Source organism: Mesoplodon bidens (genome assembly GCF_964165515.1).
Source record: "Mesoplodon bidens genome assembly, chromosome: 7".
In the NCBI taxonomy this organism is placed as follows: domain Eukaryota; kingdom Metazoa; phylum Chordata; class Mammalia; order Artiodactyla; family Ziphiidae; genus Mesoplodon; species Mesoplodon bidens.
In genome coordinates, this window is record NC_138164.1 from 101,414,408 (window position 1) to 101,438,664 (window position 24,257).

The 24,257-nt window shown below is 49.5% G+C and overlaps 1 protein-coding gene across 3 annotated transcripts in view; it reads left to right on the top strand.

Annotated features, from left to right (window-relative positions):
• Positions 1–1,040: 1,040 nt before the first annotated feature.
• PRDM11 (PR/SET domain 11) overlaps positions 1,041–24,257 on the top strand; it is a 49,773-nt gene continuing 26,556 nt past the window's right edge. For 2 of the 3 annotated variants that reach the window (XM_081240988.1, XM_081240989.1), the window contains exons 1-4: positions 1,041–1,637; positions 2,234–2,358; positions 2,714–2,817; positions 3,401–3,663. In XM_081240988.1, coding sequence (XP_081097114.1) covers positions 2,240–2,358; positions 2,714–2,817; positions 3,401–3,663 — 486 coding nt within the window. In that variant the 5' untranslated portion in view covers positions 1,041–1,637; positions 2,234–2,239. The remainder of the gene's footprint in view (positions 1,638–2,233; positions 2,359–2,713; positions 2,818–3,400; positions 3,664–24,257) is intronic. The other variant, XM_081240990.1, reaches the window with a different exon arrangement.

The window sequence follows — 24,257 nt, forward strand, 5'->3', positions numbered from 1 at the left end:
CTCCAAATACAGGCACACTGCGGGTTAGGGCATCCAACGTAGGGATTATGGATTTTTTAAATTTTTTCCTGAGGGGGCACATACAAACATTCAGTCCTTAACACCTGCCCAGGGTCACATAGCCAATAGCTGGCGTTTGAACACAAGCAGTGGGCTCTGGGAGCCCAGGCTCCTAAACTCTAGACCAGCTGCCTCAGGATGTGTTGCGTGTAAATGTTGTCCATGTGGTTGAGAAGTGCTCCTTAGGACAGGGGTGTTGTGACCGTTTATAAATCCACTGGGTCCTGCCTCCACCTGGCAGCTGCACCTATGGGCTGAGTCCTGAACCCACCCCAGGGTGATTCGGGTGATACTTCTAGAAGAAGACTGGGCTGAGGGTGTGGCATGAAAGTGAACCAGTCCTGAAACAAAACGCTTACATTTCGGGGTCCTGCTGTTTCCCATTTACTCAGAGGAGGCCCTAGGCTCCAGTGCAGACTTCGCCAGGAATGGGCTGCGTGACCTTGGGCGAGTCACTGGACGTCTTCCAGCTCTAGGTTCCTGCCTCGCTGACCCCCAACCCCTGCCCACCTCACGGGTGGCTGGGGGGCCATTTCGTGGGCTACAAGGTCAGCCAAGCACCAACCTTGGGGCCCCTCGCAGACGCCGGTCCCCACCCTAGGTCGCGCAGGTGGGCAAGGGGCGGGCTTGCGGTGCGTGGCCAGCGACTTGGGTGTCGCTGGCGCTCTGGCCGCGCCGCAGGCCGCGCTGCCGCCGTGCCGAGTGGGCTGCGGAGGCTGGGAGGGCGCGCGGTGGGCCGCGGGGCCCAGCCTCCCCGGCGCTATCATTCTCACCAGACGCCCGCGAGGCGCCCCCCGGCCCGCGTGGGGGCCGAGACCCGCGGGAGGGGCTGGAATTCCTCCCAGGCGGGGCCCCCTCCCGCCGCCCCTCCCGGGCGCCCGCTTCCTCCCGCTCCCCGCGCGCCCCCCTCCCGGCCGCCAGCCAACTGCGTGCCCCCGGGGCCGGCAAGAAGCCACATGCCCCCGCAAGGAATGCCGGGCCTGGCGGTTGGGGGGCGGGCGCTGGGCTGGGCAGGGCCGGGCTGGGCAGGGAGCGCCCCGCCGGGAAGGTTGGTGAGAGGGAGAGAGGGAGAGAGCGAGCCCGCGCCGCCCCTGCTCCCAGCCGGTGCGCAGTGCCGGCCGGATCTCGGGATCTCACACTTTCCCAGCCGGACACACAGCCGGGATAACCCGCGGGCTTCAGGAGCCGGGGGGGGGGGGGTCCCGGGGGGGTTCGGGGGGGCTGGGGCGGGGCTTCTAGGCCCGGCCCGGGCCTCCCCCGCCCCCCTCCGCGCGCCCCCAGTCCCCGCCGGCTCGGAGAAGGGGGCAGGCCGTCACGTTTCCCCACACCCCTCCCCGCTGCCGGCGGCTTTGGGGCCCCGGTGGGGAGCAGGGGGCTGATTAGCCGAGGAGCAGGGGTGTGGCCAGCGGGGCCCCGGGTAGTGAGTCACACACGCTGCTCGCCCAGTCCGGGGGCCAAGCGAGCTCCCAGCCCGAGCTGAGCGCTGTTCTGGCCCGAAGAGTGTCCCCGGGCTTGGCATGAGGACCCTGGGGTGCCAAGGGAGGGGCTGAAGCCCAGCGCGGTGGTGGAGGAGGGCGGTAAGCTGCGGGCTAGGGAGACTCCCCTAGAGAGAGCTGGGTGGGGCTTGGAGTCAGGGCCGGCCCACACGGGGACCCCCAGGCCCCGCCTGTACCTGCTCTGAGCTGGCAAAGCGAGCCTGGCTGCATTCCCTGGCAGCCCCTGGGTGAGGGGCTGTGCAGCCAGGCGCTCAAGGCCCATTTCATCTGCCTGCCCCCTTTGGCCCCAGCTGGACTTGAGTCAATCCCTCCCCTGCTCCCCATTGCAGAGTTTTGTGCAGAGGCTCCTGTGGGTCCCTCATACCCTTTGCTCTTTGGTCTTGGGGTATAGGCTGTGCTTCCCAGCCCTGCCTCCTGGCCTGAGCTACTCCCGGCCCCTGACCCCATGGGGCTGGTGGCTCCAGTCGTCCCCAGGACCAGCCCGGGATAGAAATGGCATTTCCTCTTGGCCGGGCTACAGCTGTTTTTGTTGTCTGTGTTCTTAAGCGCTTCCTCTGGGGATGGCAGGGAGGGTAACCAGACTCCAGGAGACCCCCGCTTGCCCTCTCTGCCACTCACCCCTCTTCCCCTGTCTCTTTGATCCTCTTCCTGTGGTGGTCCCGCCTTCGCGTCCCCAGGACAGAATGACTGAGAACATGAAGGAGTGCTTGGTGCAGACCAAGGCAGCCGTGGGGGAGATGGTGACGGTGGTGAAGACAGAGGTCTGCTCACCGCTCCGCGACCAGGAGTATGGCCAACCCTGGTGAGGCCCCAATGTGGGGACAGGCGAGGGAGAAGGGGGGGGGGCATTGCTGGGCTGGGTTGATGGGAGACCCTGGGAAGACATCCCATGCTTTACTCATCTTCCATATTCTGCTGTGGGCAACTCCTAGGACCAGGGGTGAGCACAGGCTCTAGAAAAACCCAAGCAGTGGCCCAAGAAAGCCTGAACCCAGGTCTCAGGACTCCTACCTTTCCACTACCCACTGCACTGAACAAGCAGGTGGGCTGGGGTTCCTCCACCTGACTCACATCCGGCCACGTCCTCGGTTTCCCTGCCCACCAGCCTCTCACTCTGATCGCTTTGTGCTTTCTCTACTGGCCCCTGTCCTGGCCAGCTCTAGGAGACCAGACCCCTCTGCCATGGAAGTGGAGCCCAGGAAACTGAAGGGGAAGCGTGACCTCATCATGCCCAAAAGCTTCCAGCAAGTGGACTTCTGGTGTAAGTGGAGCTTGGGGCTACTCTTGGCCACTCCGCGTGCCCTTCACCCCCACCCCCACCCCCCATCCCATCTCTGCTTAGGGAATTTGCAGTGAGAATACTGAAGATAGACACTCACCTATTATGTACCAGACACAGGTCCAGGCCTCAGTTAATCCTCACCATTAGCCACTGAGGTGTTCATTATTTGGTCCCATTTTCCAGGGGAGGACACTGAGACTTGGTGAGGGTTAAATACCACCTGCGTCAGGTCCCACAGCTCACAGATGCACAGCTGCAATTCAAACCCAGACCTATTTGACTCCAGTCATGATCTTTCTTCTATTTTTTCAAACTGGCTTCCTTGGCATTGGTGGGTGTGTCCTTTGAGTCCCCAGGGAGGGGAGTGAGTTATCACTACTGAAGACTCAGGGGCCTCTGACTGGCTGGGGTGGAGCCAGGGCTGGGACTCCCGAGTCCCATGCTGTGTACTTTCCACTGGCTTACACTGTCCTCAGGGTGGGCCTCCCATCAGCCCCTCAGCCACCTCCATGGGGGTCCTACCTCCCAACTGAGGCTCTCTTTCCTCTTTCCATCCCTCCAGTCTGCGAGTCCTGCCAGGAGTACTTTGTGGATGAGTGCCCGAACCACGGTCCCCCGGTGTTTGTGTCCGACACGCCGGTGCCTGTGGGCATCCCAGATCGGGCGGCCCTCACCATCCCCCAGGGCATGGAGGTGGTCAAGGAAGCCAGTGGGGAGAATGACGTGCGTTGCATAAATGAGGTCATCCCCAAGGGCCACATCTTCGGCCCCTATGAGGGGCAGATCTCCACCCAGGACAAATCAGCTGGCTTCTTCTCGTGGCTGGTGAGTGTCTCCTGGGCTGTGCCTCGGAAAAGGGTGCCACGAACATGGAAGGAAACCAGCAGGGGGAGCCATACGCTGGCCCAGAGCTTTTCTGCCATCACTCCTGGACACGTGGATGATGGATCTTGCTGTCCCCTTGCCCCTGTGACCCTTGGTGGCCGAGGGCCATGGGGAGGAGCCCCATCTGGCAGTAGTCAGTGGTGGGGCAGTTTCTCCATGAATCCTCATGCGTGTGTCTGGCGGGCCATTCTATGACATTTATGAAGGGTTTACCCAAGCCCTCCTCTGGAGTGGGTGACCTGGAGCTGGGACTGTGGGGATGCATAGCATGACGTTCAGCTAAAAAAGCAGTAATATCCAATGCTAGAGGTAAAGCTTCCAACAAGACGGGCACGGTCCCTGCCCTCTGAGAGTGGACAGTCTGGTGGGGAGCACAGGCAGTGAACAAATACATGCACATGTGACAATTGCTACTGAAGGGGGAATACAGGACGCTCTGGGTACACAGGGAGATGGCAGCGTTCACAGAGCTCTGAGATTTGGGGCCTGGAGCCTGAGTTCATCATGTCAGCCAGGTTTGCTAATTACTATCTAATGTGACCTTGGATGAGTCATTGAACCTCTCTGTGCCAGTAATCATAGCTGATGGTGAAGATGAAATGAGTTAATGCTGCAAAGTTCTTAGAATCCTGCTTGCCTTTAGTAAGCACACAGTGGCTGTCAGCTATTATTGTTGTTCTGGGCCTACTTGGGTTTGGGCAAGATCTCCTCTGGTCTGAGACTTGAAGAATGAGTAGCAGTTAGTAGAAGGGGGATGGAAAAACGCTCCATGTAGGCAGAACAGCTGAGAGAGGAACCTACGAAGTCTGGTGGGGCAGCGGCAGTGAGCCTGAGAGGCAGAGCGGCGAGACTTGGCAGGAGAGGGAGATGGGAGCCAGATCATGCTGTGTTTCATAGGCCATGACAAGTGCATCCTTCATCCTGTGGGTCAGGGGAAGCCATCGGAACGTTTCAAGCAGAGGTGTGACATGGTAAGTTGCAGAATGGAGAATTGGGATTCTAGGTAAAAGGCTGGGGTGGGAGTTCACATCTGGAAAGATGGTGGCTTAAACTCAAGGGCTAGAGGTGAGCACGTTTGAGAGAGATTTAGGGGGGAGAATCCCCAAGCTTCGTTGATAGACAGGATGTGAAGGTGAGGAAGAGGGATTTTCAGATTCGAAAAGGAAGGATTATCAGTGATGACTTTCAGGCCCCAAGCTTGAACACAGATGGGGGACATGGAACAGTAGAGAGAGGCAGGCTGGGGGTAGGAAGATGAGTCATTTATCATTAAATAAACACCTCTTGAAGGTCTGCTTTGTGCCAAGCACTGGGCTGGCTCTGGGGACGCAATGGTGGACCAGATCAGACATCAGTCCTGCCCTCGTAGAATTTACTGTGGGGAAGATGGAAGAAATTAAAGAATAAGATAAGCATCAATAAATGTAACATTGGGGCTTCCCTGGTGGCGCAGTGGTTGAGAGTCCACCTGCCGATGCGGGGGACGCGGGTTCGTGCCCCAGTCCGGGAAGATCCCACATGCCGTGGAGCGGCTGGGCCCGTGAGCCATGGCCGCTGAGCCTGCATGTCGCTCCGCAATGGGAGAGGCCACAACAGTGAGAGGCCCGCGTAACGCAAAAAAAATAATAATAATAAAAAAAATAATAAATGTAACATTATGGCTCTGAAAGGTAATGGAGAGACAGTGGGGCTAGGAGAAATGTGATCAACCAAGGGATTTGATGGGGCCAGAAGTCGGGGAAGGCTTCCTAATAGTTGAGCTGTGATTGAAGGAAGAGAATTCCCACCAGGTGATGATTGGTGAGGGGCATGAAGACGGATGGAACACCATGAGCAAAGGTCCTGTGGCAGAAGAGAGCACGGTACGTTTGAGCAACTGGGAGGTCAGTGTGCCTGGAGTGCAGCAAACATGGGCCTGGAAGAGACAGCGGCTCGGTCATGTAGGGTCCAGTGGGCCAAACTGGGACTTCCGTTCTCCATTTTAAGAACAGTGAAACGCTTTCATTTATGTTTTGAAAGGGTGACCTTGGCTGCAGGCTGGAGAACTGCTGGGGTAGAGCCATTGGTCAAGAATGGACGTCTGCACCCCAGTCAGAGGACTGTGTTCGTTCTTGAAGTCGGTGACGGTGGAGGGTTGAGCTAGGGTGGGGTAGAGACATGGAGACAAGTGAACTGGTTTGTGAACTATTTCAGAGATGAAAGAGATTTGACTTGGGAAGAGACCTATTGGCCCAAGTAAGGGAGAGGGAAGTGTCATGAACAACTCCTGCAGCGTTCCTCTCCCTACAGGTGAGGAATGGTGAATTTCCGTGAGAAATGGGGAACGCCAGAAGGGGACTGGGTTGAGGGGAAGATCCTGATTTTGGTTTTGGGCTTGTTGAGTTTGGAGTGATGCCTTGGATATCTTGTTGAGTGATGCCAAGATATCCAAGTAGTGATATCAACTAGGCAGCTTTATATATATGGGTTCAGAGCTTGGAAAGGACGACTGGAGACGCTACTTCATGAGTCACCTGTGCATAGGTGATCAGTGGGGCCAGAGGGCTGGAGGGCAGCCCCCAGGGAGAACGGGCTGAGCGAGAGGTGGAGCAGCCTAAGGACTAAGCTTTGAGGAACTTCAACGGTGAGCAGTCCAGAAGGGGAGCTCGATCCTGCAGGGGAGAGAGAGAAAGAGTGGCCTGAGGTGGGAAGGCCAGAATGTCCAACAATGTCCAACTCTGCTGAGAAGCCAAGCAAGAGAAGAGTTCGAAAGCGTTTTCTGGATTTAGTGCCAGGGAAGTCATTGGTGACTTTAGCAAGAGCTGTTACTATAAGCCAGTGGTTGTCAACCTGGGGCAATTTATACCCCCCGCCCCCTTTCTGGGGTAGTTGGAAATGTCTGGATTTTTTTTTTTTTTTTTTTTTTTTGCCATCACAACTTAAGATGGAGCTATGCTACTGGCATCTAGAAGTAAGAGGCCAGGGATGCTGCTAAACCTTTTATAATACATAGGGCAGCCTCCTACAACAAAGAATGATCTGGCCTCAGTCGTCAACAGTACCAGGGCTGAGAAATCCTGCAGAAGAGTAATGAGATGGGAAGCTCATTAGAATGGAGGTGACTGGTATAGTCACTTCTCAGAAGTTTGATTAGAAATAAGTGGAGGAGGGCTTCCCTGGTGGCGCAGTGGTTGAGAGTCCGCCTGCCGATGCAGGGGATACGGGTTCGTGCCCCGGTCCGGGAAGATCCCACATGCCACGGAGCGGCTGGGCCCGTGAGCCATGGCCGCTGAGCCTGCGCGTCCGGAGCCTGTGCTCCACAACGGGAGAGGCCACAACGGTGAGAGGCCCGCGTACCGCAAAAAAAAAAAAAAAAAAAAAAAGAAAGAAGTGGAGGAGAGAGACAGGAAGGGTGATGGCTGAGGGAAGACTGGGGTCAAGGGAGTTTGTTAATGAGACATTAACTTCCTTAAAAAACCCAATGGAGGGAGTCCTGCTGAAGAAATGATTTAATACACAGTAGAGATAAAGTGTGATGGGTAAGCTTTTATATTACCTAAGAAGGTTCACATGGAGACACTGGCTGTAGAAAGGAGGTGGGCCAACATTTTTTCTGTCCCTGGAGGGATATCCTAGAGATTTGGAGCAGGTGAAGGGAGGTAACTATAGTAGGCCAAACAATGGCTCTCCAAAGATGGCCATGTCCAGATGCCTGGAACTTGTGAATGAATGTGTTATATGGTAAAAGGAACTTTGCACATGTGATTAAGTTAAGGACCTTGAGATGGAGAAATTATCTTGGCTTATCGGGGTGGGCCCACTGCCGTTACAAGCATCTTTTTAAGAGGGAGGCAGGAGAGTTAGAGTCAGAAAGAAAAGATTGGAAGACCCTATGCTGTGGGCCTTGAAGATAGAGAAGGAGCCAGGAGGCAAGGCATGCAGAGTCTACAAAAGGCCAGGAAACAGATTCTTCCCTCAAGCCACCTGAAAAAAACTCAGCCCTGCCAACACCTTGATTTTAGGATTCCTTACTTCCAGAAAAGGAAGACAATAAATTTGTGTTGTTTTAAGCCACCGTGTTTGTGGCCATTTGTTATAGCAGTAGTAGGACACTAATCCAGTGGGCTTATGTGTTTGGGGGGACATCTGCTAAAATGTGCAGAGAGGTAGCCTGAGACTGAGGAGAAGGCGAGTTCAGGTTGGGATGGGTAGAGATGGAGGTGCCCTCGAGATGCCCGGGTGGCGCTGTCCCGAGGCACGTCGGTGTGTGTGGGTCTGCAGCCGAGGGCAGATGCCTGGGTATGGAGGGAAAACCAAGCATATAAATATATGCAGCTGAAGCCCTGGGAAGGGTTGAGCAGTGGGGTCAGTGCTGCAGAGGGCGAGAAGCTTGAGGATCGAGAACCCATTGGCACACAGGTTTTGGTGTCCTTGGCAGGGGCAGTTTCACGGGTGGAAGCCACATTGCTGTGGATTGAGATGTGAGTGGGAGGTGAGGAGGGGGAGCCAGAAAGGGTGATTGGCTTGTTTTCAAAGTCTGGCTACTCATTGAGCAATTATTATATGCCAGGTGTATACCACATTCTCCCTCAAAACAGTCCCACAGGTGGAGGTGGCTGCCCATCTCATTCAGATAAGGGAACCCGGGACTGAAGAGGTCCAGCAAGCAGCCCCAACTCCCGTAGCTAGTACCTGGCAGACCTTGGGTTCCTTCAAAGACAGCATCCCTCCGTGATGCCTGGGGCTTTAAGGAGTTCCATCGTGGGGAGACATGCCTAAGGAGGGGGAGCAGTGAATGTGGTTATGTGTCCAAATTCAATCTATCCTCACAGACACAGAGCAACTCCCATGCACTGGGCACTGCGCAGGAAGTTCTGGAGGTAACACAAATACATGAAGTTTGCTCTCTGTTTTTATAGAGCCTTTGGTTCAGCCACAGGGAGCGGGGACTGAGGTAGATGGGAAGGCAGGAGGCCTATTCCCGACCCAGAGTTTGTCTGGTGATTGTGGTGCTACAGTAGGCTGTAGGGGTAGGCAGAACGGGAGTTGGTTTTGGCTGGGCAAATTGGGGATGGGTTTTGAAGGATGGGTAGGAGTTTAGCAGAGGAGGCTGATGCCTTCTCAGCCTGCGGGAAAATCTCAGGGGAGAAAATCTAGTGTCATGGCCAGGGAAGGGCTAGTAGGGTCCCCTTCTTTCCCATCAGAGTCTACCCTGTGGGACAGCCCAGCTGGGAAAGGTTGGAGTCTCTAAAGCAGATAGCTTCCCCAGGTTCGTGGCCTGGCATGGGTCTGGGTCCGGAGAAAAGGGATAATAGGAAGCTCTGGAGTTTGCAGTGTGGTCATAGACCAGCTCCATCTGGTCGTGGCCTGTCGTTCAAGGGCAGGGCCAGAGGCAACAATGTTGCTTCCTTGGAGGTTCCTTCCATGGGCCTCTGAGCTGCGGCATGGGCATGGGTGCAGGGACAGTATGGCTGGAGATCGCAGGACCACGTGGAGGCTTTGACCTTTGTGATGCAGAGAAGTGAGAGGCGTTGAAGCCTGTGTGTGTGTGTGTCTGTGTGTCTGTCCTCAGTTGGGGCCTCAGCTGGGGCAAAGCAGGAATGAGGAACAGCTCTGCCTGCTCAGACGATGGGTTGGCTGAATGGTGCGAGGGGAGGAAAGGTGGGCTGAACCACGGCCCTGACTTTGGACCAGGATCCGGAAACTCCACATCCTAAATAAACTGCATTCATCTGTCAAATCCTGTCCCAAAGCTATACTTGTCTGTTCTTGACCTTCTGCCTGCCTTCCAAAGCTCTGGCCTCTTTCCAACACAACACATTTCCTTCCATAACTCAGTATGTAGAGTCTTCTCCAGCAGAAACGATGGTGGTGCTATAAGGATAAGCATAGCCGTTAATGCTTATTGAGTGCCTACTACGTGTCTGGGTCTGTACTCAGCACTTCACAGGATGATCTCATTTGATCCTAGCGATGCCCCTGTGAAGCAGGTATTGTTCTATCCGGTGCACAGCGGAGGAAACTGAGGCCTGGAGAGGACGAGTCATTCTGCACAAAGCTAAACGGCTAGTGAGTATCTGAGCTGGAGTTCAAACCTGGGCAGTGTGCCTCCAGAACCCACCTTCTCATTCGCCCTCCTGGTCCTCTCCACCTCCCTTACTTGTCAGGCCTATGCCTACCTCCTGGCCTTGGTTGACTCTGTTCCACTCATTCTTCCTGCCCAGTACAAGGTCCCTCTCCATCTCCCCTCAACCTGGAGGAAAGCTGGTCCCACTGCGTGCAGTGTGCTGCAGGGACAGGGCCCGGGTTTAGAAGAACCAAATGGCCATTTCCACTTTGCATCTCTCCTTCACGGCCTGGCCTCCTTGGAAGGGGTTTTGCTCTCACTTCTGACTGTTTGGAAAAGAAATTCCCCTTCCTCTGCTTACTCATCTCACTGGAAATCATAGACTCCGTAAGTCATTGCCAAGGTTGCCAGGCTGCCCTCAGGCACTGCAGGCCAGAGACGATGCTTCAGGCATGAGATGCTTGGGGAGTGCCAGGCAGCCATATGGTTTGGTAAAGAGGCAGAGAAAGAGGAGGCCAGCACAGGGTTTCTGTTTCAGTTTTACACTGAGACCCAGTCTGGTTCCAGAAGGGATTTAGGGCAGCCTAGCAGCATATATCAAATACAACATGATAGCATATTAAAGCTGAGAGAGAGAGAAGAAAGAAAAACAAGGGTGGAGACCCTAAGTGGAGCCAGGAGTGAGGCTAAAAATGCATACCATAATGACCTGTGTGTGCACTTTTAGCTATAGAAGGTCCAAATCCGGCAGCCACTGGGGAAAGGCAGGCCTGCTTGGCTACCGGTGCTTTCTGGCCATAACTCGAGAAGTCCCAGGTAGCTCCCGAGGAGGTCTCCTTTTCTGGGTAGAGGCTGGATGGGAGATTTCCCAGGCCTCCTTATAAAGAGGACACTGTGGTGGGATTGCTCCCCTGCCGTCAGCCAGCCTCTCTGCCTGCCAGACTCCTACTGTTCTGGGGAGAAGCAGACATGAAATGGGGTTTCAGTGTTTTCCATTTCAGCTTCCATCGTAAAAATGGAGATTTATTTTAAAACTTGAAATTGGATGTGCAAAAGCTCATGACGCCTTCCAGAACAGAGTCTGAGAAATCCCGAGTAGCTGGGATAGATGAAGTGTGAGCAGACAGCTGCAACAGTGCAAGATGTCAGCGGGCGCAAGAGGTGGGGTGGGGCTCAGAGGAGGGAAGAACAACGGACTGGTCCAGGAAGGAAAGAAGAGGCCCATTTGAAACAGGTTGGGCTTCTGTGTGTGTGTGTGAGAGTCTGAGCAAGTGCGTTTCATGCTTATTTGTTAATTTCTATTAACTCTTTATTCTGAAAATTTCAAACTCTACAGAAGTATAAGAATAGTATGATCAATAGCCACACACCCTGCATCTAGATTCGCCCGCTGCTAACATTTTATAACAAGTGCTTCAGTCTCTCTCCATATATCTACCTACAGGCATGTGCACACGCGCGCGCGCACGCACACGCACACGCACACGCACATTCTTTTTCGTTCAGTTTTTCTGAACTGTTTGAGACGTAGTTCCAGACATCAGGCGTCGTGGGCCATGCAGTGTCTGTCACCACTACCCAGCTCTGCCTTTGTACCATGAAAGCAGCCGTAGACAGCACATGAATGAATGAGCGTTGCTGGGTTCCAATAAAACTTTATTTGTAAGCACTGACATGTGAATTTCATATAAGTTCAAATGAAATTTGAGTTTCACAAGTTGTGAAAATCAAACAAATGAAATTATACGAAAAAACTTTTTTCAATTATTAAAAAAACAACAAGCAAAATCACACTTAGCTCACAGGCTGTATAAAAATAGATGAGGAGCTGGATTTGACCTGCCGGCAGTAGTTTGCTGACCCCTGTCCTATATAATCACAATATAATTATTATATTCAGGAAGTTTAACCATGGATACAGTACTGTTTCAACTACAATCCATATTCAGATTTTCCCAATTGCCTTGCGTAACGGCCTTGGTAGTTTCCCCTCCATTCAGGACCCACTCAAGCATCACACATTGCATTTACTTGTCATGTCTCATTAGTCTCCTTTATTCTAGAACAGTTTCCCTGCATTGTGTTTTCTCTTTCACGATATCGCTGCTTTGGAAGAGTTCAGGACAGTTGTTTGCAGAACGTTCCACAGTTTAGATTTGTCTGATTGTTTCCTCATGATAGATTCAGATTATAGATTTTTTTGGCACAGCTGATGTTTTGTCTTTCGCACTGCAGATAGCAGGAACACATGATGTCCGTTTGTCTTCTCTTTAACCCAGTGCTTTTAGCAACTATTGATGATTCTTGCCTGTCAATTATTTTTCATGGTTCAAAATGATTTTTAACCATTCCTTCTACACTTATGACTTGACATTCTTCTGTTAGGAAAAAAAGTGCTCAACTTTCTCCCCCACCCCATTCCTTAAAGTTATTTTTAGTATCAGTATGGACTCAAGGATTCTTTTTTTTTCTTCAGTGTGTTCTAGTCCATTCCCGTCATTATTCATGTTGAGCTTTAAATTGCCCTAGATTTGGCTAACAGGAGCCCGTTCAGACTGGCTTCTTTTCCTTCTTTTAGTACTTCCTTACTTTCTGTGCAAAGAAGTTCTTTTTTTTTTTGCCATGCCACGTGGCATGCAGGATCTTTAGTTCCCTGACCAGAGATCGAACCCATGCCTCCTGCAGTGGAAGCTCAGAGTCTTAACCACTGGACCGCCAGGGAAGTCCCAGAGAAGATGTTCTAGCCATCTCTCTTAGGAGCTCTAATTTGTTTTAGTGAGAAATGGTATTTAGAATTCAAATCTCTGGGCACTAGGTGTGTGCATTGCTCTTGGGGTGTCCTTGCTTCTAAGCCTGAACTAGGTTTTGAGGGATGTGTTGAAGTGAGTGGCCAACAGAGTCAGGAAGTGAGGGAACACGGAATCACAAGCAGTGGGCAGAGCATATACAAAGGCCCAGGGATACATGTGTAAGTTGAGGTGTGGAATGGTAATGAGGTACAGCAGAGGTACAGGGTGTGCTTAGAAGGAAAAGTGGAAGATGATGCTAGAAAAAAGTTGCTTTTCTCATGTTCTAAGATGCTATGGATCTTAAAACACTATTGATTCAATATCAGCTTTTCCAGGAATAAAAACATGTACCTCAACCCTAAGATTCCTCTTAATATCAGAAGCATTAAATGGCTTGGCTTGTATAACTTTTATAAATGCTGGTAGTTTGGTTACTGAATCATGAACCAAACCAAAGATTTCCCCCCCCAACCCCAAATATAATATGCTAGTGAATTAGTTTTGCCTGGAACTGAGTCTGTAATTCTCAAACTCTATTATATGGAACAAAAATAAAGCATGAGGGCTTCCCTGGTCACACAGTGGTTGAGAGTCCACCTGCCGATGCAGGGGACACGGGTTCGTGCCCCGGTCCGGGAAGATCCCACATGTTGCGGAGCGGCTGGGCCCATGAGCCATGGCCGCTGAGCCTGCACGTCCAGAGCCTGTGCTCCGCAATGGGAGAGGCCACAACAGTTGAGAGACCCGCGTACCGCAAAAAAAAAAAAAAAAAACATGAAAAACTATTCTGAACTCTTCTGAATTTTCACTATAAGCCAGCTTCTAACTTGACCTTCAACATTCCTTGTCTCCTCAGCACTTCGACTGCAGTTGTGTTTCTCACTTTTGTTATATTGAGGCCACTTTTTAAAATATATGTATATATTTTACTAGAGTTACCATGCTGTACATTACATACCCAGGACTAATTTATTTTGACCACCTTCCTGCACTTTGACAACACCCCACCTCCTGCCTCTGGCAATCATCCGTTTTCTGTATCTATGAGTTCAGGGTTTGTTTGTTTGTTTGTTGTTTTAGATTCCACATATACGTGCGATCATATGGCATTAGTCTTGATCTCACTTATTTGTCTTAGCACAATGCCTTCAAGGCCCATCCATGCCATTGCACATGGCAGGATTTCCTTCCTTTTTATGGATGAAAAATATTCCCTTGTATATCTATCCACATATTCGTTGATGGGCACTTAGGTTGTTTCCATTTTTTGGCTGTTATAAATAATGCTGCAGTGAACATGGGGGTGTAGATATCTTTTTGTGTTGTTTCCATCGGTTAAATACCCAGAAGTGGAATTAGTGGATCATATGGCAGTTGTATTTTTAATTTTTTAATTAAGGAGCCTCCATACTGGTTTCCATAGTGGCTGCACCAGTTTACATTCCCAAAACAGTGCTCAAGGGTTCCCTTTTCTCCACATCCTCGTCAACACTTGTTATTTCTTGTCTTTTTGGTGAAAGCCATTCTGACAGGTGTGAAGTGATATCTCATTGTGGTTTTAATTGCATTTCCCTGATGACTGGTGATGTTGAGCATCTTTTCATGTACACTTTGGTCAGGTGTCTGACTTTTATTCTTTTTTTTTTTTTTTTTTTTTTTGCGGTACGCGGGCCTCTCACTGTTGTGGCCTCTCCCGTTGCGGAGCACAGGCTCCGGATGCGCAGGCTCAGTGGCCATGGCTCACGGGCCCAGCCACTCTGCGGCGTGTGGGATCTTCCCACACCGGGGCACAAACCCGTGTCCCCTGCATCGGCAGGCGGACTCTCAACTACTGCGCCACCAGGGAAGCCCTGACTTTTATTCTTTATGGGGTCCCAGTGTTACATTAATTTTATTCTAACGTTACTTTAAAAGGTTTAAACATAAAAAACTAGATAAATACATTTCTTATAGCTTTTAAACAACTATAAAACCGAGACAGACTTAAAAATATAAAATGAATAGAACTATACAAACCAACATAATTCAAATGAACAAAATCAATGTCCTATGTTGGATAATGTTTTACTGAAACTAACGTGCTGTTTATAGGGTGAATACTACTTAGACACAGCTTCTTCCGCATTTGGCATGCCTGTGCTTTTGGGTGCCATGTGACACTTTTGTTTGTCTCTATTTAAAACACTGGGAAATCTTTCATTAATGCAACTGCCATGATGTTTCTTAGTCTTTGCCAGAATGCATCATTTACATATTAAACTTTGTATCTGTTCTTTTTTCATTGGCTTATGGCAAGTAGTAAGAATTGGTGTTGTACAGTCAGCTGTTACGATGTAACAAGCAGTGGAATAGAATGGAGCTCTGTAAACTTTTTGTGTTAAGGGGCCAGATAGTAGGTATTTTAGGCTTTGTGGCCCCTACAGTGTCTGTCACACTACTCAATTCTGCCATTGCAGTGTGAGAGCAGCCGGAGGTGTGTGTGTTCTAGTAAGACTTTGTTTATGGAGACTGAAATTTGAATTCCGCGTAATTTTCACGATGAAAGAGTCTTCTTTTTTTTTTTTTTTTTTTGCGGTACGCGGGCCTCTCACTGTTGTGGCCTCTCCCGTTTCGGAGCACAGGCTCCGGACGTGCTGGCTCAGCGGCCATGGCTCACGGGCCCAGCCGCTCCGCAGCATGTTGGATCTTCCCGGACCTGGGGCACAAACCCGTGTCCCCTGCATCGGCAGGCGGACTCTTAACCACTGCGCCACCAGGGAAGCCCAGTAGTCTTCTTTTGATTTATTTTCAACCATTTAGAAATGTACAAACCATTCTTAGCTGGTGGGCTGTACAAAACAATTGGAGGGTGCTGGATTAAGCCCGCAGGCCCTGGTTTGCTGACCCCTGGCATATAGAACAACAATCATTGAGCCTTGCTTGGGTGTCTGCTGGTTGATTGCAGATCCTCATTGATTCTGGTGTGTCCACTGGTTCCCTGCGGTTGGGCTGATTTAGTTGGGCTTGGCTGGGCTGCTCAGCCTCCAGCCACAGGGTGAGCTTGGCTGCTCACTGAGGGCCAAGTCTGCTCCAAGTGTGTGTTCTGGGCCCAGACTGAAGAGGCAGAGGCTCCCTGCGGAAGCTCTTCTCAACCCGGAGGCAAGCCCACCCTCACAAGCACGTTTCAAGCCCGTGTCTGCATCATGCGTGTTAACACCCCATTGGCCAAATAAGTCACGTGGCTGAACCCAAGGTCAAGGAGTGAAGAAGTATGGGCCACCTGTAAGACAGAGTCTAGTGCGGAGTCACACAGCCAGGGTGATACGGAGGGGTGAGAGCTGCGCCAAGGATTCAGTCTACGATGGGTGCCAACTCAGTCACAAGCACAATACTCTTTTTTAATTTTTTTTTTGGCTGCGCTGTAGGGCTTGCGGGATCTTCGTTCCCAGATCAGGGATCTAACCCAGGCCCCCTGCAGTGGAAGCGTGGAGTTTTAACCGCTGGACCACCAGGGAGTTTCCACAAGCACAATACTCTTGTGGGGCAGAAACCTCATGGGGATTCCCATGTATTGATTTTTTTTAATGAAAACATTGAATTAAACATTCTTTGAGAGAATTTTCGGATCTTGAGAACATATCCAAAGACCCAACTTTGAGAAACACTAATCTCTAGTGAACTTTCTGGCTTTCAATAATAGGGGTTTGGGGGTTTCCTGGTGTTTGAAAATTCCTCCAGGAGAAGTCTTGTCTGACTTATACCCCCAGAGCCAAATTCAGCACCGCTTAAACCCCAGTGGGTCCTCAGCAAATGGTAGTTAGGGTTGGTGGGCAAGCATCATAATAATAGCAACAGCAATTGCTGTCTTTTGTTGGGCACTAAAGGATTTGTGTGTCTTAATTCTTGTATCCTCACAACGGTTCTATGGGATAGGTATTATTATCCCCCTTTTACAGATTGGGAAACTGGGGCTTAAAGGGCCAGGTTACTTGTCTGAGACCATGCAGTGTGGAACCAGGTCTTCGAACCAAAGCTTGAGCTCCTAATCTCCAACCCCGAATGTGACTGTCTAGATGCCCACGTGACATCTGTTGGTTTTCCCACTGCCACCAACACACCCTTTTCTCTGGGGAAGGCTTTTCAAGCCAGTGACATAAGGTTGTTTCCTTTTCCTTGTCTGATTGCTGCTGATGAAGATTTGGCAGATATTTTTAACTGCTTTATTGAGATGGAAGTCATGTACCATACAATTCACCCATTTAAAGTGTGTAATTCAATGGTCTTTAGTATATTCCCAGATATGTGCAGCCATCACCACAGTCAGTTTTAGTACATTTTCATCACCTCAAGAAGTAACTCCGTCCTTTAGCTGTTACCTGCCTCTTCCCGTCTTTCCCTTCCAGCCCTAGGCATCCACTACTCTACTCTTTGTCTCTATCGATTTCCCTATTCTGGACTTTTCATGTGAACGAAATCAGTCGTATACTATGTGGTCTTCTGTGACCAGCTTCTTTCACATGGCTTAACGTTTTCAAGGTGCGTCTGCGTTGTGACAGGTATCATTCCTTTTCATGGCCGAATAATATTCTACTGTGTGGATATACCACATTTTATCTGTGCATTCTTGCGTGGACAGTTAGGTTGTTTCCACCTTTTGGCTCTTATGAATAATGCTACTGTAAACACTTGTGTACAGGTTTCTGTGTAGACATATGTTTTCCCATCTCTTGTGTCTGTGCTTCAGAATGGAACTGTTGGGTCATATGGTAACTCTATGTTTAATCGTTTGAGGAGCTGCCAGACTGTTTCCGGAGTGGCTGGACCATTTTACATTCCCACCAACAGTATATGAGGCCTCTGATTTCTCTCTTCTGGTTTCCAGCATTTACTGTTACCTGCCTTTTTGATTCTAACCATCCTAGTAGGTGTGAAGCGATATCTCCTTGTGGGCCTTTGGGTTTTTTCTCTGCTTTTTTCTGTGTCTTGTCCATTTCACTGGTTATTAGGGAGAGTTGCCCATGGTGGGTGTGCAGGTTGTGTTCTGAATAACCCCACGGGGTGAGTTTCACACCCGCCCTGTCACCACCTCCCTCTGCCTTGTTAACCAGGAAGACCTTTCAGGTCTGTAGCATGATGTATAAAGTTTGTTGCCAGCTAATTTCTCTCTGACCGCATGCCCATTCTTATTTGCATTTTTGCTGCCTCCCACATGGGCACATTCTCCTGGCTGTCTCCCCCATCCTTGCCCCAAGACCCTCATGTCAGGCATAATAAAGAGACAGGATTCAGACCAGTTTCCTGACCCTGCTCCTCAAGTCCTGGTCCAAGGGCTCATTTCATCAGTTTCACCAACAGCCAGATCTGTTACCAAGGAGAGTGAGGCTGAGTGTGTTCAGGGTAGAGGGTGGTCGTTTCTGTGGCTGCTTCCAAAGCTGGGAGCCTTTTCCAGGCAGAGCAGAGGGACTTGGGAAAGGAAGAGCTGTCTGTACTGGTGACAGGGCTCTGGAGTCACATTCCTCCCACTTGAAAGAAGCGTGTTTTGGGGCTAGTCACCGTTCTCCCTGAGCTCTAGTTTTCTTATCCATCAAACGGGGATGCACAGTCTAATGGAACATAACCCCATGAGTTGCTATTATTCACGCTTGTTGCATGCCTGGTGTGTAGTAGGTGGTGAGCACGTTGCAGCTTTATTATCTCCAGTTAGCTTCACGCGGGTTTCAGGACCAGCTGGGGGTGATGAGTGAAATTACAGTTGTAAAAGCTGGATGTGGAATTTGGGATTGTATGTAAACATGCCTCATTTACCAGGTCTCCAGGGCCTTTTTGAAATTTGATAAATAGAATAATGAAAGGAAGTACGTACAGTTGTTCCTCAGAATCGGCGGGGATTGGTTCCAGGGACCTCCATGGATACCCAAATCCATGGATGCTCCAGTCCCTTCTATAAAATGGTGCAGTGTTTGCATATGACCTACACATATCCTCCTGTGTATTTTAAATCATCTCTAGAATACTTATAATACCTAATACAATGTATATGCTATGTAAATTGTTGTAAATGCTATGTAAATAGCTTCTGGTGTGTGGCAAATTTAAATTTTGCTTTTTGGAGCTTCTGGAAAAAAGTTTTAAAAATAGTTTTGATCCTTGGTTGGTTGAATCCGTGGGTGTGGAACCCGCAGATACATAGCGCTGACTGTACTAATTCCATTATCAGTTAAATGGTGGTGTGGGAGGTGTGGGGATGGGTTAGATCATGGTTCTTGAGCCTTCTTGAGTCACCTGGGGGTTATACTCACATGCTCATATACTCATATACCTAGGGGGTTATACTCATATACTCATATACCTAGGGGGTTATACTCATATACCTAGGAGGTTATACTCATATACTCATATACCTAGGGGGTTATAGTCATATATATTCATAAAATGCTGTGCACATTTTAAGGGACTGCCCCCCCCCCATTCTCCTGGCCGAAGTCCATCCATAGACACCAAGTTAGGAACCCAGGCCCTGAATAATCTCAGAGGCCCCCTTCCAATTTAAGTGCTCTTCATTCCGTGTTTCTGGGCATAGCAGGGGCCAGAGTTCAAGTTCGAGTTCAGGCCAGCCTCTTTATCTCTCTGTGTTTCAGTTTGCCAGCCTGGGAAGTGGCGGGGGACTGAGGTGATGCCGCCTGCCTCCTGGGCTTCTGGGAGGAGCATCTGAGACATGTGAAAGAGCTTTGTCAACTGTCAGTGGCTTCACAAATCGTTTTTGTAACCGCTTTGCTCTAAGAGGAGTTGCAGAGCGGAAAATCAGAATGTTTTATGGATTCATTGCGTTCCTGGAAAGTTGCAGGCAAATCAGGTTTTTAAAAATCCAGTCTTGCCAGCACCTGGTTATGGCACCATTTAGAGGAGTCCAACAGTGAATCCTCGATTGTGGCAGACGTTCTGCCGCACAGCAGAATGTTCCTCCCTGTTAAAATGCCGATCTTCGCATCGGTATTCGAAAGATAATGATTTGCTCAAACCAGCAGCAAAGCTGGAAGTCCGCCGGAGAGGGCCCCAGGACACGATCCTGGTTGATTCTGATGAGGTCATTCAGGGGAGCCTGGGGTGACATCCATCACTCTGCAGAGCGCTTAAGAGCAAGGGCTGTACCTGCAGAGTATAAACTCCAGCTGCCCCACACATTTCCTCTGTGGCCTCAGGCAAGTTGCCTACTGGGTCTGAACCTCAGTTTTCTAGTCTGTAAAATGGGGATAATAGTTGTAGCTACCTTCATAGAGTTGTGAGAATTCATGAGATCAGAGTACTTGGCACAGTAAAATTGCTCCATCAACGGCAGTGGGTGATGTTTTATTATTGATGTCTTTGTTAATTATTACCATGGTCAGAAATAGTGTTCTAGTCCACTTGGACCCATGCTTGACCCAGGGAGCCAAACCTTATGTTTTTTTATATTATTTTTTGAGGATCTGTCCACATAGCATCATAAAATTCTTAGAATTTTATACGTCATTTAGGACAGACTTCCACTCAGTGGGGAAATTCTTTCTTCCACGTCCCTGATAGCGAGTCATCCTGCTACTGCTTAAATACTCCCAGTAACAAGAAACTCACCACCTCACCAGGCTGCTTGTTCCATTGCAGGACGGTTCTGCATGTTAGAACATGTATCTTAGGACCGTTCTGCATACATATTCCTCGCGCCGAGTTCAGGCCTGTGTCCCTCTAAGTGGTCCTGGTTTTGCCTTCCCTCCCCCACATTGTGGTCCTTCCCACATTTGATGATGGATCTGCTTTCTCTAGCCTCTTCTTCTCCAGTCTAAGGGACCCTCTTACCATGCAGGTCGTCCTTCTCTGGTCAGGCCCAGGTTATCAAAGTCCTTCTCACATCACAATGTTCAGAGTCTGGGCTGGTCCAGGAAGTGCTGGGTTCAGAAGGGCCAAGGAATCGACCTTGAAGGATGAGGCAAAGGAGGATGCTGGGAAACCAGTGTTCTTGGGCTTGGTCCCGAGCATCTGGCCCTGACCGGGCCTTTGTGGACCATCTCAGTCGCAGAACTTGAGGCCCACAGCCCGCTGTCTACTCGCATGGCTCATCAGTAGCATGTGATGTGCTCTAAGTACCCTCTGTGATCCTGCATGCCCCTGCTTCCTCCACCTAGAGCCCCCTCGCCCTCTTCTTCTCCACGACTGCAGCTTAGGGCTTCCCTGGTGGTGCAGTGGTTGAGAGTCCGCCTGCCAATGCAGGGGATACGGGTTCGTGCCCCGGTCTGGGAGGATCCCACGTGCCGCGGAGCGGCTGGGCCCGTGAGCCATGGCCGCTGAGCCTGCGCGTCCAGAGCCTGTGCTCCGCAACGGGAGAGGCCTCAACAGTGAGAGGCCCACATACCGAAAAAAAAAAAAAAAAAAAAAGACTGCAGCTTAGATTCCACGCCCTCCAAGAAAGTCCTCCACTGACCACCTGGTACAGGGCTCCAGCTCTGCGCTCCTGTGTTCCACAGAATTCCCTACCACACTGCTGACCACGGGACAGCTGGCCTCTCTTCTGTATCCCCTGGACTGTGAGTTTTGTGAGAGCAAAGGCATTGTCTTCCCAGATCACCATTTTATCCCCAGAGCCTGTCACTGTAGCTGCTCCCTTGGTGATATTTGCTGAATGAATGAATGCTTGATTGGAGAAAATCCTGACTGACAGGGAAGATAAGCCAAGAAACATCCCTCAGCAAACCTGGAGATCTTAGGGGTATCTGAAGCCAGCAACAGAGACCTTAGGCAGCTCCTGTGTCCCTCACAGCTCCCACTCAGGCCTCTCAGCCCAGCTGAAGCTGCAGAAAGTCTGATTACAACCACTGTTGACCCCTCCCACCCAGAATTAATCATAACGAACATTTGGTCCCCTTAATAATCACCATTATGATCACAGTGCTAATAGCGACCTCTTATGGAGTGCCTCCAAATCAGTCATGATGGCAGTGCTGCAAGGTTGGTTTTTACCCCTTTTTACCAGGGAGGAAACTGAAGCCCGACCAGGGAAGTCACTTGCCCAAGACCACTCAGCTTGTTAGTGGTGACGCTGAGACTCTAGCCGATTCCCCGGGCTCCATGACTCTCACTACCCACTAGATGCTCTTGCTACTGGCTGCGGGACCTACAGATGCTTCTCTTTTCCCCACAGAGAGAAAGGAGCAATCAGAAAATGATAATGAAGGGCGATTAGTATTATGATAAAGTACAGGGTTCCATGAGATTCCAGGGGAAGGTCCCTGTAGACTGGGATGTCATCTGGGGAGATTGCCAGGGGAGGGGAAGCCTGAGCTGCATGTTTTCTCTTTTTTGTCTGAGAGTTTTAAGCCACGGAGACAGTATAGTCTTGTAGCTAGACAAACAGAGCAAAAGCTTCATCCTCCTTCCCTCTGCCCTCCCCTCTAGAGGTAACCAGAGGTGAGAGTTTGAAATGCATCTCCCAGACTGTCTATGCACATACAAACATATGGAGTGATGTGTTGGCAAATATTTAGCAACCTGCTGCTTGCTGATGGTTGTGCTGCAGGATACATGTGCCAATTTTCTTGATGTCAAGGCTCCCAGCATGGCTGGTTTCAAGCTGCCAACATGAAGGCATTAAATGAGTAGCTGGGAAGAGATATATCATGACAGTTATTCTATAGTATTCCTACCATGTGGATACGGTAGATGCCAATACCCTCAAGAACACTGATCTAGTAAAATATAGTAAAATAATTAGGAAACTTTGGGTATATATTACCTTTGTAAAAATAGAATGTATTGAATTGTAAGTTTATATAATTTAATTTTTAATGATGGCTGTGTTTCACAACTGGTTCACGAGATTCTGGAAAATTTCGCAGTCAGCTCTCGTTAGCCAGTACAAGCCAGCTCCAGCACGCCACTCATTTCCTTTTTACTCAAGTATTAACAGTGTATAATTTGGCTCTTCATTCAATCCTTCATTCATTCAACCAGTATTTTACCATGTGCCGTGCCCCGTGTTAGGAACCGGGACCAGGCCCCTGTCATGAGCAGATAGCCATGCACTTGGCCGTCACCAGCTTATGGTCTAAAGAGAAGGCAGCCAATTACTACATTGGCAAGTAGCCAAACCCTGCAATTGGGTCTCTAAAAGGAAGCAACAGGACAGTGTTATAGAGATAATACTGAGAGAGGCATGTGGAGGTCAGGGTGTGGAAGGGGAGACCCTACCTGAGGCTCAGGTCAAGAAAAACTTCTTCTGAGGAAGTGACAGAAACCGAGACCCAAAAGATAAGAAGGGACCAGCGGTGCAAAACTTAGAAAAAGTTGCCAAAGTGATAATACATTCACTTGGGTGCCATTTCTGTAAACTGTACAAACATGCAAAATGGTTCTATACGTTGTTTTTAGAAGAAATCCTTGTATAGTAAAATTGAGAAGGTTCCCTTCCAGCTTCAGGATGGAGGGAGGGTGGGAAAGAGAATGAATTGGAGGCAGAGATGGTCTTCAACAACATCTATGTATTTTCCTGAAGCAAGAGGAGACAGAGGTCTGGGACAGAAATGGCTGGTGGCCATTTTTGTTGGCTCTCACCAATGGGTACAAGGTGGTCAGTTACTTTACTCTTTATAATTTCTGAATGCTTGAAATATTTCATGAATATCATTTTTTTTAAGAGTGGGGAAAAGAGGTGGCAGGCAGCATGAAGTCTCACTCTTACAGCATTGTGGCTGCAGAAAGGTGAAGGGGGAGAGAGAGGCCTGAGAGAAGTTGGGAGGTAGGCAGGGACCACGTCGTACAAACCTTCAAGGCAGTGAACCTAAGTATGAATTTTATTATAAGTACAGTGTATGCCTTCTTGAGCTGGTGGGTGACATGATCTCATTTACATTAATAGATTCCTCTGGCTGCTTTGAGGAGAATCAGTGGAGAGTTAAGAATGGCATCAGGGAGGTTAGTAGGGACCTCTTGTAAGTTGTCTGGAGATGCGCTGATGATGGCAGGAAGCAGTGGAGACAGGAGCAGTTTTGAAATTTGGTTTGGAGGACTTGCTGAGGGATTAGATATGTGGGGATCAAGAGGCGGGGCATGACCCCTACGTTCATAGCAGCACTATTTGCAATTGCCGAGACATGGAAGCAACCTAAATGTTCATTGACAGATGAATGGATAGAGAAGATGTGGTACCTGTACACAATGGAATATTACTCAGCCATAAAAAAGAATGAAATAATGCTATTTGCAGCAAAATGGATGGAGATTATGATACTAAGCAAAGTAAGTCAGAAAGAGAAAGACAAATACCATATGATATCACTTATATGTGGAATCTAAAAAACGACACAAACGAACATATCTACAAAACAAAAACAGACTCACAGATATATGTGTGTATATATATATGTATATATATATATATGTATATATATATATATATATATATATATACATATATATATGGGGGAGAGAGAGAGAGAGAGAGAGAGAGAGAGAGAGACACTTGTGGTTGCCAAGGGGGAGGGGAGGTGGGGGAGGGAAGGACTGGGAGTTTGGGATTAGCAGATGAAAACTATTATATATAGGATGGATAAACAACAAGGTCCTACTGTATATTACAGGGAACTATATTCAGTCTCCTGTGATAAACCATAATGGAAAAGAATATGAAAAAGAATATATGTATGTATAACTGAATCACTTTGCTGTACAACAGAAACTAACACAACATTGTA